At 41.6% G+C, this 16237-nt stretch overlaps 1 protein-coding gene across 3 annotated transcripts; it reads right to left on the bottom strand.

Moving 5' to 3' along the window:
• Positions 1-252: 252 nt before the first annotated feature.
• LOC100145149 (uncharacterized loc100145149) lies at positions 253-12789 on the bottom strand. Of its 3 annotated transcripts, none has more exon segments than NM_001126652.1 (6): positions 253-1747; positions 2723-2818; positions 3751-3897; positions 4268-4361; positions 5240-5385; positions 12467-12559. In NM_001126652.1, coding segments are annotated over 6 exon segments (672 nt in total). In that variant the 5' UTR covers positions 12495-12559; the 3' UTR covers positions 253-1586.
• Positions 12790-16237: the final 3448 nt, after the last annotated feature.

Consider the following 16237-nt stretch of genomic DNA (forward strand, 5'->3'; position numbering starts at 1 on the left):
CATCTTACAAAAAGAAAGGAAGGCATGCCTGTCACTGACTAGTCTCTTCCTCTGACCTAATAGTCGGTTGGGTTTAGCCCACAAGCAGGAAACAGAGCACAAAAACTGACCTTGATATTAGCTTTTATCAACAGCAAATCAGTTTGTTTTTATTTAACTGCTTTCTAAAGGTTCATGTTGATATAAGGTTTTATCTTAACTTTAAAACTGAAATGAAAGTGCAATTATAATAAACAGTAAAAATACTGGCAATGGTATGAAATTTGATAAAAAGTTTATTTTTACAATTTCAGCTCGCCCCAGATCAATAGATAAGGGGACTTAAAATCACAGGCATTTTAAAGTACAATAAGAAGCATTATTCACAAGCATTTCATATCTAAAAATCACATTTTATGCATTGCATTATTTAAAAGAAGACCAATCAAATGTAGATATTTATGTAAAAGAAAGAAAAACTCTGCTTTGTGTGTAGATACCAGCTGCCATGGGGGCACAGAGGGGCACAGAGTGGGACTCACAAAGATGCTGAGTAACTGCTACTTGTGCCCCACTAGCCCACTAGCCCCAGCAGCTCCTCTGTTCTGTTTACTAAACCTCTCTCCTGTCTCCATAACTTTTATTCAATTTTTCATTGCTTCTCCCTTCTTAACCCCACTACTTTATCCCACTTCATGTTAATCCCTTCCCCTGCCCATGTCCAAATAAATCCTTGCTTTAGTTGTCAGTCTTTCAGTTAACACCTGGTCTACCCCTTCTGCCCCATATCAACTCCTGCTCTGCTTCTTCTCTAAACACCCAGTTGTCTGTGCTTCTTACCATCTGTTTTAACTACCTGTTCTGTCTCTACTCTTTTTGTCCCTATAAATCTCTGTGTAGTCTGTTTATGCTATTAAACCCTTCTCTGCCTCTACCATATTTGCCCACTAAATCTTTCTCAGCCTATGCCCTAAGCATCTCTGTCAACCCTGGGCCATATCCTAATACATTTTGCATCTGCTTCACCCCTTAATTTATCTCTGCAGCCACTTTTCCAATTAACTTTTAGTATGGTATAGATAGACATATTCTAGACCTTGATAATTCTAATTTATATTGTTTATCTTTGCTTTCTTGCTCTCTCACTCCAACTCAAAGCAATAACAATTCCAAGGCGGAGAGTTGCAGACTAAAAATATACATGTTTCAAAGACCACAAAATATAAAAAAATATATATTGCATTAGAATATAGCTGTCTACATCAAACTAAAAGTTATTTATAATGTGAACTTCCCCTTTAAAAACTTTATTTCAAAAGCTGTAGAAAGTACTTTATAATTATAAAAAAAAAACAGTGGAGAATTATACTTTATGTGTATTTATATATTATACAGCTAGAGAATTTTGTCCTCCATTCCTTATTTAACCCTACCTACAATTCAGGAAAATCTTGGTGATTGAAAAAAGGGCAAAATAAATTTCATTGCTAAATTCTGACCAAATTCATTGTACTACTATGTTGCTTGAAGGCTTTCTTTGAAGCAGTACCTAGGCAGGAATTGCACCAGAAGCTTTTGCATTACATGCTGTTGACACAGAACACAGTTCATTCACAACTATTCTGCTGATTGTAATAGAGCTGGACATTCTCCAGAACATGGTTGTTGAAGTGGCTTCTCAGATATTCCGGAACACAGTCTGAGCATTTGTAATGTTTTTTCACCCACTTACCGCCCTCACTGTCCTCAATGCAGATTGTAGCCACACCTTAATTGAAGAGAATATATACAAATTAACCAATTAAGCATAGCCTGTGCATTTATTTAAAAAAAAAAAAGATGCAACAACAAAAACAATGGTTTATTAAATGTATTATATAGTATAAAAGTCTTACTTATCTATACTCAACTTTATAGTGTTATAATTGACTCATAGGTGCTGCTAGTTAACTTTAGGGCAGTGGTAGACGAGGAGATTAGTCGCCCCTTTGTTTCCTCTCAAGGCAGCTTCGGCCGACGCGTATGCCATCCCACCGGCGATTTACATTCTTGCCAGTGGGATGGCATTGTGGGGAGATTAGTCACCCATTGCAACGAAGATTTGTCGCGGGGCGACTAATCTCCCCGTCTGCCACTGCCCTTAGGATGAAGACACACAGAGCTACTAGTAGCAGCTACTTTTTTATGGCTACTAAACTCCAGAAAATACCCTGCCATAGACAATACTGAGCATTGCCTCTGCTAAAACACATGTAGAGACTGTTATTAGTAAATCATCAGCATTGTCTTGTTTAGTAGTCACAACAAGTAGCTGATACTAGTAGCTCTGTGTGTCTTATCCCTTAGCAGAACAGATTGACTGTGTGAACTAGGCAATAGAAAATCATGAATTCCTGTTGCCTTCTGGATGATCTGTTTGGAAATGCACATGGTTTTGATGGATGCAACTAAAGCTTACCTTCTAGGCAGGAATTCAAAAATAACTGGGAGCAACATCCAAGTGGTTGATTCAGTATGTTGCCCCCGAGCCACTGGTTGGGGATCACTGCTCTAAGGTATAGCACACTCTGGTGACTCTGACACAGGAACCAGTCTCCATGGGACTTGGATGTAGGCTACCAGTTCACATAGGGGCTACCAATAGCAAATCTTTTGCATGCTTGTGTTATTCTCCAATTCATTTTACATTTAAATCTGGCTCACGAGTAATAAAAACGTTTGGAGACCCTGGCCTCAGACTCACCTGCAACGATCCCACCTTGTTCTTCCACCAGTTTAATAGCGGCCTTCATTGTTCCACCAGTTTCAATCCACTGATCCACCAGCAATATCCGCAAACCTATAAAGAACTGTAATAAAACTTTCTCCTTTGCTGATTCTCAAAAACAATATTGGAGATTTTGAGAGACCAAACACCCTCAAACACCCCCAAGACTGTGCATTGTAATGTTAGCCTGCGACTATCGGGCACAGTTTACTCACACAGGAGAATAGGAAGGAAACAATTGGGGCAGTGGATGTTTTCATGTCCGAGAGGCTAGAACTCTAAGGGCCAGTATACTGTCTTTAACTGGGCTATACTGGGCATGCACCCACCCCAAAAATGTGCAAGGAATACCTGGGGTATGAAATATAATTGGTGGCAGTGTTCCCTAGCGCCATTTTTTTTTATGGAAGAGGTACTCCAGCCCAGGCAGAAAACAAGTGTTTATTTCTCACTAGTAATGGCAAGTAACAAGTAATGACACAAGCAATTGTTAGGCAATTTCAGTGTTTGGCTAGAGGGTTGTTTCAAGATCTTTCATGCCATGTTTTTGGTCATCTAAAAAAACCCTGCACATCAAAATTTTATATATTAAGCATTCTATTACTGAATCGGCAGAAGGGGTAGAATTCCTATTGTTTATACCTCCACATCTGACGATTCAGCCCTGAACACAGACGACCGATATCTGCAGCCTTTGTGATATCGGTTGTCTCATTGATCCGCCATACACTCACTGAATATCATATGAAAACAAGGTTTTGTACAATATCATCGGTGCGTGTATGGCCGGCTTTAAAGCTTTCAGGCTTGGTGCATCAGTCCCCAGAAGGTGGAGCCTTGGCCTTAAACATGTTGTGCTATAGAAGTCTGCAATAAATTCACTCTCTTTGGCATTAGTGATTAGTTAATACAATAGTGGTAGGTCTAGTGTAGCAGCTCTCAGGTGGTATCTGAATATTGAATAAATCTAGAGGGAGAAGGTGGCTGCAGCGTTTACCAGTTACCTGTTTTAATGACATCAGTTCGGACCTCCATAACCTTTTCTTTTCCGGAGTAGTCGGCATAGTTCGTACTACGTGTCTTCACACACAGATGACCTGCTTTCCTAATGGCCAAAAATCCTTTTCCCAGATGGGCAGCTATTGCAGCGCCTATTGGAAGAAAAAGCCATTGTTTGAAATGAGGGTAAACTAAAATTCTGCCATTTTCAATACACTTTCAATACACCTGCCTTTGGGTCACCAAAAACCCTGGGTTGCCAGATTGTAAAATGTGCTGAACACCTCTCTACCTCTCCTGTCTAAACCCACTGACTCCTAGGGTCCACAGAAAAATGCCTGTCCTTTAAAAATAATAATATAAATAAAATGTTTTAAAAACATTCCAGCACTAGGGGTTACTAAATACACACATCTATGTATTAGTACAGTAACTAATTCTTACTTGGCCTTGCTGAGCATCCTTTCATGAAACCTAATATAAAGCCATCTAAATAACTGACATTAAGACTGTGGGACTTACCAAGTATAAAACCCATGGCATCTATTCCAGCAACAAGGTCAATGTGATCATCAGTAAAGGGTAGCAGCAGATCTTCAATGCAGTCCTGCAGGGCCTATGTGGAAAGCAATAGAGTATAAGGGATCTGCTTCATGCAAGAATGACCCTGCTTCCATGTAGCTACAGATAGATCTAAGGTTGTTGCTTTAGCGCAGTGCTCCCCAACTGGCGGCCCGCGGGCCGCATCTAGCACAGGGCCCCCCCACCCCTTGTTTGGCACGCCATCTGTCTGGCTGCTCTGACTGCTTACCTTTGTGTAACTTAAATGGTATCAATACTGAGATATACCTTCCCCCTGCGTTATGCAAACCCCAGATTCAGCCTGTGCTTGATATACTATTGAAACGTGATTTGTGTATTGATACTATCGGATGCCCTATCATAATTCATCTATTCAATCTGTTGGTGACAGTGACAGATATTTCAGGTGATCCATCATTTAACCCTCTGACAACTACCCACAAGAGGGATAATATATTAATTTTACAGCCTGCCAGGAGTTGTCGCCCTAACTAATCAGTGCTCAAGTTACTTTGCCTGCAGCACACACACGTTATTACTATAGCATATCCAAGGGTGGGCTACACATATATTGCCATTTGTGACCTTAAGCCTGTGCATGGCTTGACATACTTCTCCCATCTATATGCATTTTGCTCATATAAATGTCCTTATATAATTATGTTTATACACACATTTCCCAAGTTGCATTTGTAAATGTAGTGGTACTGTAGCTTAAAAAAAAGTGGAACATTTGCACCAGTTTGAGAAAACCACAGTAGCCAATCAGGAAGCAGAATTTATTAGTCATTTTGTGACTAATTTGATTGGTTGCTATGGGTAACTAGAGTTGGTACAAATTTTGTGACCTTTCAGTTTTGCAACCATTTTAGCATTTGGGATAATAAATGAGGCTTATCAACTTTCTCTTACCTGTTGATTGCAATACAGCCTGGAAGGATCGAGCCAGGCATAGTCAGAGCCTTTTTCATTAGGAGCCATCAGAGCCAAGTACCAGCCTGGGTCTCTCTTTTCTGGACTCTTGCGGATATCAAAATGGGCAACAATGGAGTCATGTCCTGTATTCAACAGAAATAGAACATAATATCTATGAGCTGAAAAGTTTCTCCATGACTAAATGTTACATCTGGGATTTTATTATAATGGAACCTCTCTATAGAGCCTATTTAATCTGTTTCTTAACCACTTGCATTATTTTGTTCTAGTTACTGTAGTTTTCATTATGTTCCCTGCATCCACCAGTTATTTCCTTGGTGCAGCCAATTGACTGATGAGCCCAGAGCTTATAATCTTTCTCCATTGATGAAGCAAGTTTGGCTCATGCTCATGCATGTATAAAAATAACTATTAGTCAACAGCTTGGTTTGTCAACATGAAAATATTTAGTCTTAATCAGATATTGGCCAGGAGAGTATATACCCTTGCCCAAAATGTTTCTGTCCTCTTCCTGGCATCATTTTGGTTATGTTAAGTGAGTAGGCAAAGTTACTGCATAGGGTTTCTGCATTTGTGACCATTCCACCAATGTAGTAGCCTTCAAACTTCACACCGTATTTAGGCTATCTGCCACAATTTGGAGTCTTTAAATATTCTAAGCAGGCTTGGACTGCGATTCAAAATAGACTCTGGCATTTCAAGTACACAGAGGCCTAAACAGCCCCCCACAAGGCCACTATATAACATACAGCTCAGTCCCTGATCCTTATTGAAAAGTCCCCCATTTCCCTTTGATCTCCTGCACTGAATGCCAAAAAAAACAAAAAACTTCTCAAATTTAAGTAGATAAATGGACTTTTGGCAAAGAGCCCAGAATACTTAACACCTGTACTTATATACAATTGTAACTAATAAGATAAACAGGTCTCTTAGGGAATTGAGACGTGCATCTTAAAGGGCAATTTCACCTTCAATAGCAAAACTGTAGTAACACATAAAACAAGACCCCAAATCCCACCTATATGTGTTCAAACTTTACATAACCTGCCAAATGTTGTAAAATGGGAGTGGTATTTAGAGGGTGTGGTCACAAAAGTGGGAGTGGTCAAAATTGCCATGCTACCCATGCCATTTGTTTTTGTCCCTCTTTGAATTTTTCAATTGTTGGGGGGTATGATATAGTGATTGTCTATGTCATCTTACAGCGGCCCCTCTGCCGTTTGAATGCAGAGGTTGCCAGTCTGGGCCTGATTCCAAGTAACTGATATCCACTCAACTGACAGCCAGTAGGTTTCTTGGAAATTCCCCCAGTCAATTCACACGGGATGTTAATGGCTGATATTAACGGACAGATACCTTCCATGTGAGCTAATGGTTTGGTTCACTGACTGACCAATTCTGTGTCCATGCTATAGAATCAGATGATTTGTGGCCAGCTTTATAGATCATGTTGTTTGAGCACCTTGGTTCCAATATAAAGAAAAGACAGATAGGTTTGAAAAGACTGTCAAAATGTTGACACAATGGCAGAAATTACAATTACCATTATAGTTGTGTACTAAATCCTTTACACTACACACAGCCAAAGAACATCCCCAAAGTACAGTTTGGATAGAGATTTTATCCATGGGCTGTTTTTTAATAAAAATTCTTGGCGACTCATTTATCAAACCAGAAGGTAAACAATCAGATTGTATTGGAGGACACACAGTATTTCATGGGTATCTTCATAAAATGCTTCCTGATTATTCAGAGATGTCAACAGATAGTCTGTATGTTACACGCTAATAACATGCAGGGAATTAATGGCAATGGGCAACACATGCTTTTTTGCTTAGATTTATTGTACATAATTTTTAAATTAATTGGGTTTGCTAGATGGGGTTAAAATAATTGCCTTTGCCAGACTCTGCAAACTGAATTACTTGTTGGAGATATGAGCAGGCTGTTATAAGAGAGTGAGTGCAGTGTAACAGCATGCTGCGACTGCGTGCGTCTACAACTAACATACCACTGTAATCTCTGCGCTGCCTTTGTACTGCACAGATTATTCAAACACCAGAAATAGTGCACAGTCCGACAGGGAAACACCAGTTTGCACCTTACCTGGCATTATGACCGCTGCAGAATTTACACAAAACACCCAGATAAAGTCTCCACTCGCTAGCTGTTTGCCTACTGCTCTCCTGTATAAGTAACCCAATCTGAGGCTAAATCTATCCTGCACTATAATGGGAGGCACAAATTCTACTCCGCATGTTGTTGACTTGCCAAAGAAAGAGGGGCATGACGAGCTTAAGTTCCAGCTTCCAGGGGTTGCTGGCATTGCAAATAATGCAGCCCAACTATGGCAACTCAAACAGAACAGAAAAGAATGTGAGAAATAAAAAGTAGCCTTTTATCAATTAAGCTCACGTAATTGTATAACATAATACTGGTACACTGTAAATGCATTTAAAGGAGACCTAAATAATATATATGTGTATATATTTATGTTTGAATTACTTAAGATCTGCTCTGTATGTTACCAGTATTGAATTCAACTTGTATCAAGGGTCTGAATTAAAGATTGGACAATAAGTAGGAGAAAGCCTTAATAGAAACCCGAGTTATAAACATTATTAAGATCTACAGTAGTTTAATAAAGTTTTTGGGAGCATGCAGATTTATTCTAAAGTCAGTTACAGAGCAGCTAATACAATGTGATACTGTACGATAGTGGTGATCTTGCCAACATCATATAGACCACATGGACTAGTAATAAACCACAGGGACAACTGATAAAATGTACTCCATATATTGATGTACAGGTATGGGACTTGATATCCAGAATACTTGGGACCTGTGGTTTTCCAGGAAAAAGGGTCTTTCCATAATTTGAATCTCCTTACCTTAAGTCTACTAAAAAATCAAATAAACCCAATAGGATTGCTTTGCCTCCAATAAGGATTAATCTTTGTTGGGATCATGTACAAGGCACGGTTTTATTATTAAAGAAAAAAAGAAATCATTGAAAAAAAACAAATTAATTAAGGGAGTCTATGGGAGATGGCCTTCTCGTAATTCGGAACTTCCTGAATAATGGATAACAGATCCCATACCTGCACAGGTAAATCTATGACCAAAGTTGAATTTTCTTGCCTGTATTGTATCATAAGGATAAATCACAGAATAGTCGTGTAACCCAGTTTTCTAAGGACAGTGATTGGCTTCAATAAGCAAAACATTAGCGTCCATTTTAGCGTGACTGTGTTTGCATCTGCAGTTGTGAATGACCCCTACTTTAAAGATTTCTAGCCCTTGCTGTAGCCTTTAAGGGAAAACCTGGTACTTGGACAAAACACAAAATAAAATGGATACTCTATACCTCAACCTGGTGGCCAACTCTGAAAATAAATGAACTATTATACAGGGAGTGATTGGGAAAAGAAGCAGTGGCCTGTGTGCAACAGTGCAAAAGGTTTCAGAAAGGAATGTGTGGCCCTTAATCATCTACAATAAAAATGAATGTTTAAACCTAAATGAATGCTGAGTTTTCTGTGCCTCCCAGAAAGCTAATATTCAATTGAAAAGGGAACTGGCATTGATATAAAGATGCACCCAAACAGATGCCTCATAACTAATTTTCACAAAATCTCTGTATGTGTAGACAAGAGTAAGATTCTTAAAAACCCATGTAAAAAATGTTATATACCAGTGGCTTCAAGCTACTTTTTACACAAGCAGGGACGGAACAGGCAGGAGAGGCAGGAGCTGACTGGTGCACAGTGGTGTAATTACTGCGTGCCTGGCCCCCTGCAAAAAAATCTTCAGAGGGGCAGAGTAGTATACTTACCTGGCCTCTCACCCTGACAGGTCGCCCTGCTAAGGGCTGTGGAAAACAGGGATTAGTCGCCGCGCAACAAATCTCTCATCGCGGGCGACTAATCTCCGCAAAATGCCATCCTCGAGGCAACTTCGGCAATTTCACCAAATTGCCACGCTGCGTATGCCACCCCACCAGCGATTTACATTTTAGCCAGTGGGATGGCATTTCGGGAGATTAGTTGCCCGCGACAAGGGAGATTTGTCATGTGGCGACTAATCGTCCTGTGTCACTGCCCTAAATTAACCTGGAAATCCCCGCCCAATTTCCTACACAAGAGCCAGCATGGAGGGCAGATTAACAGGCAAATTGGAGGAAGCAGACCCAGCAGTCTGGGACCCCAGGGGGTCTGCTTTCTCTATTGTTACATGACTGCTGGCGCATTATTACAAATGGCACAGTTCCAATAATATGCCTGTGCCTTTCCATTCCCAACTTTGAAAATTTATATACAAATGCATAAAGGGTGTTACTACGGGGCTACAAAGCTTATTAACCAGGGCCTTGGACCGCAGGGACCCAATAAGAGCTAATAAAGAATAAAATAAATTGTAGTGCAACTTTCTCTAGCTAAAAGCACCGATATCCTAAAAGATAACTTAGGTTTTAAATACAGCCTTATAGCATTTCTAGAGTTTGCCTTATGCAAAAGCCACAAAGCAGACAGTGTAGACTTCTACATGTAAATAATTGTTTTTACAATTTTAGCACAATACATTTTTTTCCCAGCAACATTTATTATTAGTTTTTACAAAATACTATTCCACTTCTAAGACAGGGGACACATTTCTGCATTACCAATAATAGCATTTGTGGAATTTAAATAATAATTACTATTTTACTTGGTTTACTTTTCAGAATAGAGTCCTGCAGTGGGTCGGGTACTGGCAAAAAAAGCGGGTACCCTTCAGTTTGCGGGTGGGATTTTTGACTGTGGGTATAGATGCAGTTGGCAGGTCAAAAAACATCAGCGCGTCCTGTCCCCAGTGCTTCGCGTGCGCAATAATAGGGGGGGTGTAGGGGGGGGGGGCGGCCTCTGGGTGCCTTCCGAAGAGATGGGGGGGGTTGACGGCTCTGCATATAAGAAGGTACAGTGTCCCTCATGGGAAGGAAGGAGTTGGGGCCCAGTGGCCTGGCTTACATTGTTGGTGCAAAATGAACAAAATTACCTTCAGTAAGAGGTTTTAGAACATACACTGCACATAACCCAACTATGTGGGGATTTTAATTTAGGATGAAAATGAAGACACTAATGAAGCAACAAGATTAATTTTAAAACAAAAACTCCTATAAGTCAGCAAAGATGGCAACCCTATTCCATTTTTTTCCTGATGACAGGCAGGTTAACTGGCTCCTAAAAAAATGATCCTTAATATGTGTGATAGGGCCCTTAGAGTTTAGGGGAGCACCTAGTCCACTTTTTTGGAATTCATCCGAATCCCAAACCAAATCAGAATCCTCATTTGCATGTGCACAGGGCCGGATTTGTTTTCGGCGCGCCCCTAGGCCCCCCCCAATGCGCATGCGCGAATGAGCGAACAACCGCTCGCCTCCCTACCCCGCCCCCCCTGCGCGCCCGCGAGTGCGCATGCGCACACATTTAAAGCCCCATACGGAGCAGTGGGGAGAAGTTCCCACTGCTCCGTACATTTCTGCCGCCCTAGGCCCGGGCCTTTGTGGCCTCTCCACAAATCCGGGCCTGCATGTGCAAATTAAAGTTAAGGGGGGGAATTCACAAGCTTAGCGCATGAAACAAGATTTTGGCATTTGCTTAATCATGTTATTGGATTTAGACAAATTTGAATCTTGCTAAAACAAATTCTAAACTCAATCCAGGATCCCTATTAGACTGTCAGCTCCATTGGAGCAAGGACTTCAACCCAAGGCTAAAACCCAGGACCTCCTTGATACAGTAAGTCAGAACTCTGAAGCAGAGCCCCTGCTTCCCCTATAAACACAGCTCGGGTTTCTTTATATCCACTCGGTTTTCTTTATATCCAATCCTACATATCATTGTTTCCACAAGTCCTCAGTCTTAATGGAGAAGGAAATGTTGAACTCACTAAATGTACCACCCGTTATTGTATTCACTTAGCTGATACCAGGGCCAGGGCCGAATTCTGCTAGCAGGAGCAGCCAGCGACATCTTGCCTCTTCTTTCTTTGTGCAGTAAGTGAGAAGCTGAACTTTAACAAAAAAGTTGTTTCTTTTCACCTTACTGCACATATACTAGCCCCAGCGCTGCAAAGAAAGAGAAAGTGGGAAGAAGAGGATCGCTCAGTGGTGCCCCCTAGTGATTTCTACAGAAGAGCAGTAGGGCCACCAAAAAAAAAATTCCAGTGAATTTCGACTTTTTAAAGTCATAATTATGAGATTAAAAGTCATAATTATGACTTTAAAAAGTCATAATTCACCGGAATTTTTTTTTTTTTGATGGCCCTATTGCTCTTCCGTATATTTCTCCTTTCCTGAATGGTGCATTTTAAATTATCCCAGCAGGTTACTTCATAACATTACCAACGTTTCCAATCATAACATTTACCATCTCTAGACGTATCATGTATATTTTAACCTAAATCCCAAAGTAGCTTTATGTCCCTGCACAAACATTAACATTCATTTTCCCTAGCCACCCCCCCCCTCAGGGTGGAAGGCAAATATTCAAAAGCTATAAAAAATAAATAATGAAGACCACTTGCAAAGTTGCTAGGAATATGACATTCAATAGGTGAACCACCCCTTTAAGGGAGTCCCCAGTAAAAGCCATATTTTCTTTAGCAGCTCAGAGAGACAAGGGTGTGGGGCACAGCCACATTCCCAGCTCTTAGGTTGCACACAATGGAGTTGATTTGGGCAATGCAGAATGTATCTGGTACTGTATACACAGACTCTGACCTACTCTTATATTATTACCTATACACAAATGCCTGGGCACTATATCAGGTTGAGGTAGGGTTACAATCACATCATATAGCTGCATGGCACATAAAAACCCAACTAGCAGACAAGAGGACTGTTTAGGTTAGGGTAGGACAGGGAGGATAAATTCCAAGAGCTCCCAAGTCTGAGGGGCCTGTTGGGGAAACACATAGATAGAAGTACAAAGCTGTTTCCAATTTTTTTAGAAAATAAATCAGGGCTTCCCAAACTGCAGCAATCAGCATCCCCTCTGAACCCAAATATTCATATTGAATTTTAGCACCAAATGCACATGTTCCTAATCTTACTAGAAGAATACACATTCCTCTATCCAACCCATCTAAAATAATGAGAATAGTGCAAAGTGAAAACCTCATCTGTGCCCCAAAGTCCAATCGACTTTCTGTATGGGAACTTGCCATTTGGTAAATCTTCCGACAATTCCATCACAGCAGTGACATCTGGTAATAATGTGGGGCACGGGATGATTTCAGTACCAACGTTGAGATCCATAGAAGAGAAAGCAAGCAAAGCTGCACACACTGCTAGAGGAGCCCAGAAATTCTTATCTACACTGGACTTTGCTTAGTACATCCCACAGCTGGAGAATTATCATATCATTGCTGGTGGGAGGGAACAATAACATTGGAGCAAGCTGCACTGATTTATAGAAGGAAACGGGTGCCAATTTGTTAAGCACCCCATAGAGATAAGAATTGCATTTTTCAAACACTGGGCTGATGCTCCTTTTTACTAAAAAAATTGGCCAAAGATGCATTCTGCACTGATTAATGTGCAGCCTTGATTCTAAATTGATTGCTAATTAGCCACACAGGATGTGGATTCAATATGTGGCTGGTATAAGGGCTCTTAGGCTAATGTCAGACGTGGTGTATTCCTTGTAGATTGTAAGCTCTTTTGGGCAGGGCCCTCTTCACCTCTTGTATCGGTTATTGGTTGCTTTATATGTTACTCTGTATGTCCAATGTATGAAACCCACTTATTGTACAGCGCTGCGGAATTTGTTCTTTATAAATAATAAGGAATATGCGCTTTATAAATAAATGTTAATAATAATATTCTCAGCAAGTCAAAAATGCTTGCTGAGAATACGCCCTGCTACTGTAAAATCCTCCTACCTGTGCCTGCACCCAGAAGCACTGAATATGCTCGAGTGCAGGCACATGTAGCCAATATCCGCCAAAAATGCAAAGTCTTGAGTTTATTGGTGTATATCGGCAACATTTGCCTGCACCCAAGCGTATTCAATGCTTCCCGGTACAGGCACAAGTAGAAGTTTTTTCAAGCTTAGGGGCGTATTCACGGCAAGAGCTTTTAGGCTTGCCGAGAATACGTGTGGCATTAGCCTTACACACAGGCAGTTTCCCCTGCATTCTCCTGTAGTGGAAATCTCCTGCATTCCACCACGGGGGGAACAAAAGGTCAAATGCAGCTCATTCTGCATTCGGTGCTTGAAAACCCGCTCAGGGGAGCATTGGGTGCATTTTCTTCTGCTTTCCTTACACAAGAGATCCACCACTGGGGAACGTGAGGTGAAATTCCCTTGTGTAAAGGCACTTAAAGGGATGAAGTGACAACCCTAAGTGAGCACCGTGCCTCCATATTCTTTCTTGTCCTCGGATCTCTCTGGCCATGGGCAGTGTACATGAGCAGTAGTGGCTGCAAGGAATCCAAAGAAAAGGCAAGAAGATGGCAGCATGGCACCTATTAGAATAGTTCCCTGGGCTGGCACAATTTTCAACAGAGAAACACCAACTGGGGTCTGGATAAGCTATTAGTGTCTATGGGGTGTGCCTAACAAATTGGCACCCCAAGTTATCAGCTTTTTCTTCTCCTTTAAAGTTAATTGTAATTAATTAAACATTATGGTCACTGTCAGAGGTTAATATATAAAACACAGGTCGAGAATCAGCCCCTACTCTCCGATCCGCCTACTCATAGTGGAGCCACTGCGTTGGCCCATGGAGCCGCACATTGAGTGGATTTTGGCGGTAGGGTGCGAGTATGCATTTCAGCATCAAAACCAGCTCCATGTGCCTATACCAACACTGTGGCTCAGGGTGCAGACACAGGGGAAGGCTGATTGGAGCGTAGGGGGTGATTCTCGGCCTGCATTTATTCACAAGTCTATAATCAGCCTGGTGTGGCTGTAGCCTCTCCCTGACAGGCAGATGCAAAACCTGTCAATGCTCACAGAACACAGGACAGATTGTTGGCAGAGAAAACTTGTCTAATATACATCTTCATACCTCCCAACTGTCCCGTTTTGGAAAACCAGGGCTATGATTGACTTGGCGAGTGGTCAATTGGCGATCACCACATCATAGTCCTGTCCTGTGACATCACGACGCAGCCCTTCTCCTCCCTGCCCTCACTGGGCACCCCTCCCCGCTCCTTGTGAGGTCACCACCTGTCTCCTGCCCGGAGAAAGAAGCCAACAGAGGTGGCGCTCTAATGTGATGTCACTTCTGTAATGTGGGACTCACTGGAACTTCCCTGGAGGGAAGCAGGGTTAGAACTAGGGTAGGCAGAAGAGACATGTGCCTAGGGCACAATGGTTCAGGGGTACCATTGTGCCATTGAGAGCAGGGCTGAATTAGATGGAGAAGAGCCAGTACCTGGGTGGGCCCTGCTCTGAGTTTAGGGTTAACAGGGGAAGTGAAAGTGACAGAGGCAGCAAGCAGAAAAGGGTGGGTTATGTGTGCCGAGCAGCAGGGAAAAAAGTTGCTTCAGTGGAGAGGCTGGGAGGAGAGTTGCTGAAGAGGGAGAGAGGCTTTCCTTAGTTGCCTTAAAGCGTTAGCCCAGCTTTGGAAGGCAGGAAGCCTATCCTACGGCTACCAGTAAAATATGATGTAAAAGGCAATAGCTGGAAACATGCAATAATATATCACAAAAGTGGGAAAAGAATCAACTTATGACTAGGCACTGAATAAAGAAACAGTGAACCCTCTCTTGAAGCGTGCATGAACAACTGTGCCAGTATGAAGTAAAGAGGAACTGACCAACCAAAATCCAGGACCTGGAAGTGGTATAACTAGTGTGCGCTGCAAAAAAATCTTCAGAGGGACCAGAGCACAGATATCCAAACCTGATCTGCTGCCACCTGTCCACCCACCCACCCACTCATATCTCCAGCCCACCTGCTTCCCCCTCCCCACTAGTAGGTAGAAGGGCAGCTTGGGGGAGCACTTCTTTTGAACTATAAAGGAAGCAGAATCCGTGGGCCCCCCAGCCCCCCTCCAGCCCCCCGCACAGCAACTGCAGGGTCTGCTTCCTTTATAGTTATGCCAACTGGGACCTGGGGATTGGCAGGCCAGCGTGCATTCAGACTATTGGTTTGTATAAATGTAGGCTTTTTGTTTTGGTTTTGGTTTTTTTCTAAGGGAAGATTTTAATGCGTTTTATACAAAACCAACATTAGCTGACCAATTCAGTCCAAAGTACAGTGTAGAGAAGTTTAACCTTTGAGACCATCATTTTAAATCCCGTTTTATTGAGCTAGTTGAGCAAAATAAACTTTACTGGCACTTTATGAATTTTTAAAATCTTCTTTTGTAATATTGGCCGAAATATAACTCTGGGCAACAGCAAGATAAAGCAGTTGTGTGTGTGTCTATATACAGCTTTATATGTGTAAGTTCTATTTAGCCCACCTCCCAACACTTGAAAAAAGCAAAGCGGGAAGAAATGCAGAGTGTAGTGCGCCAACTTTTTGACCAAGCCCATTTTTGTGAACACACCTCCTAAATACCGCTGCCATTTTACAAAATTTGGCAGGTTGTGTAAAGTTTGGACATGTTTCTGGGGGTTTTCGGGGCTTGTTTTATGTCTTATTACTGTTATGCTAATGAAGGTGAAATTGCCCTTTAATGCAAGTGTCAGTTCCCCCAAGAGACCTGTTTAGCTTATTAGTTACTATGTGTATCTCAGTGCATGTGTTGAGTATTCTGCGCTCTCTGTCAAAAGCTACAAAGTTTGAGAAACTTTGTATTTTTGGCTTTCAGTGCAGGAGATTAAAGGGAAATGAGAGACTTTACAATAAGAATCCTGAACTGTGGGCTGAGCTGTTAAAATCAGGACAGTTAGGAGGTGTGACCAGGGCCCTCTGTTCCCACTTGGGAATTATATGTAACTGGTATATAAAGAGATATTAGATGCGTTCCCAAGGA

Source organism: Xenopus tropicalis, chromosome 2, assembly GCF_000004195.4.
Source record: "Xenopus tropicalis strain Nigerian chromosome 2, UCB_Xtro_10.0, whole genome shotgun sequence".
Lineage (NCBI taxonomy): Eukaryota > Metazoa > Chordata > Amphibia > Anura > Pipidae > Xenopus > Xenopus tropicalis.

Bases quoted from the DNA above. Each gene is read 5' to 3' on its own strand.
- LOC100145149 (XM_031895677.1), bottom strand. The intron at 2,819-3,750 runs GTAACTGGTAAA...AGTTCTTTATAG, and splicing joins AACTGATGTCATTAAAACAG to GTTTGCGGATATTGCTGGTG. The intron at 1,748-2,722 runs GTGAGTCTGAGG...TCTTCAATTAAG, and splicing joins ACAAGGTGGGATCGTTGCAG to GTGTGGCTACAATCTGCATT.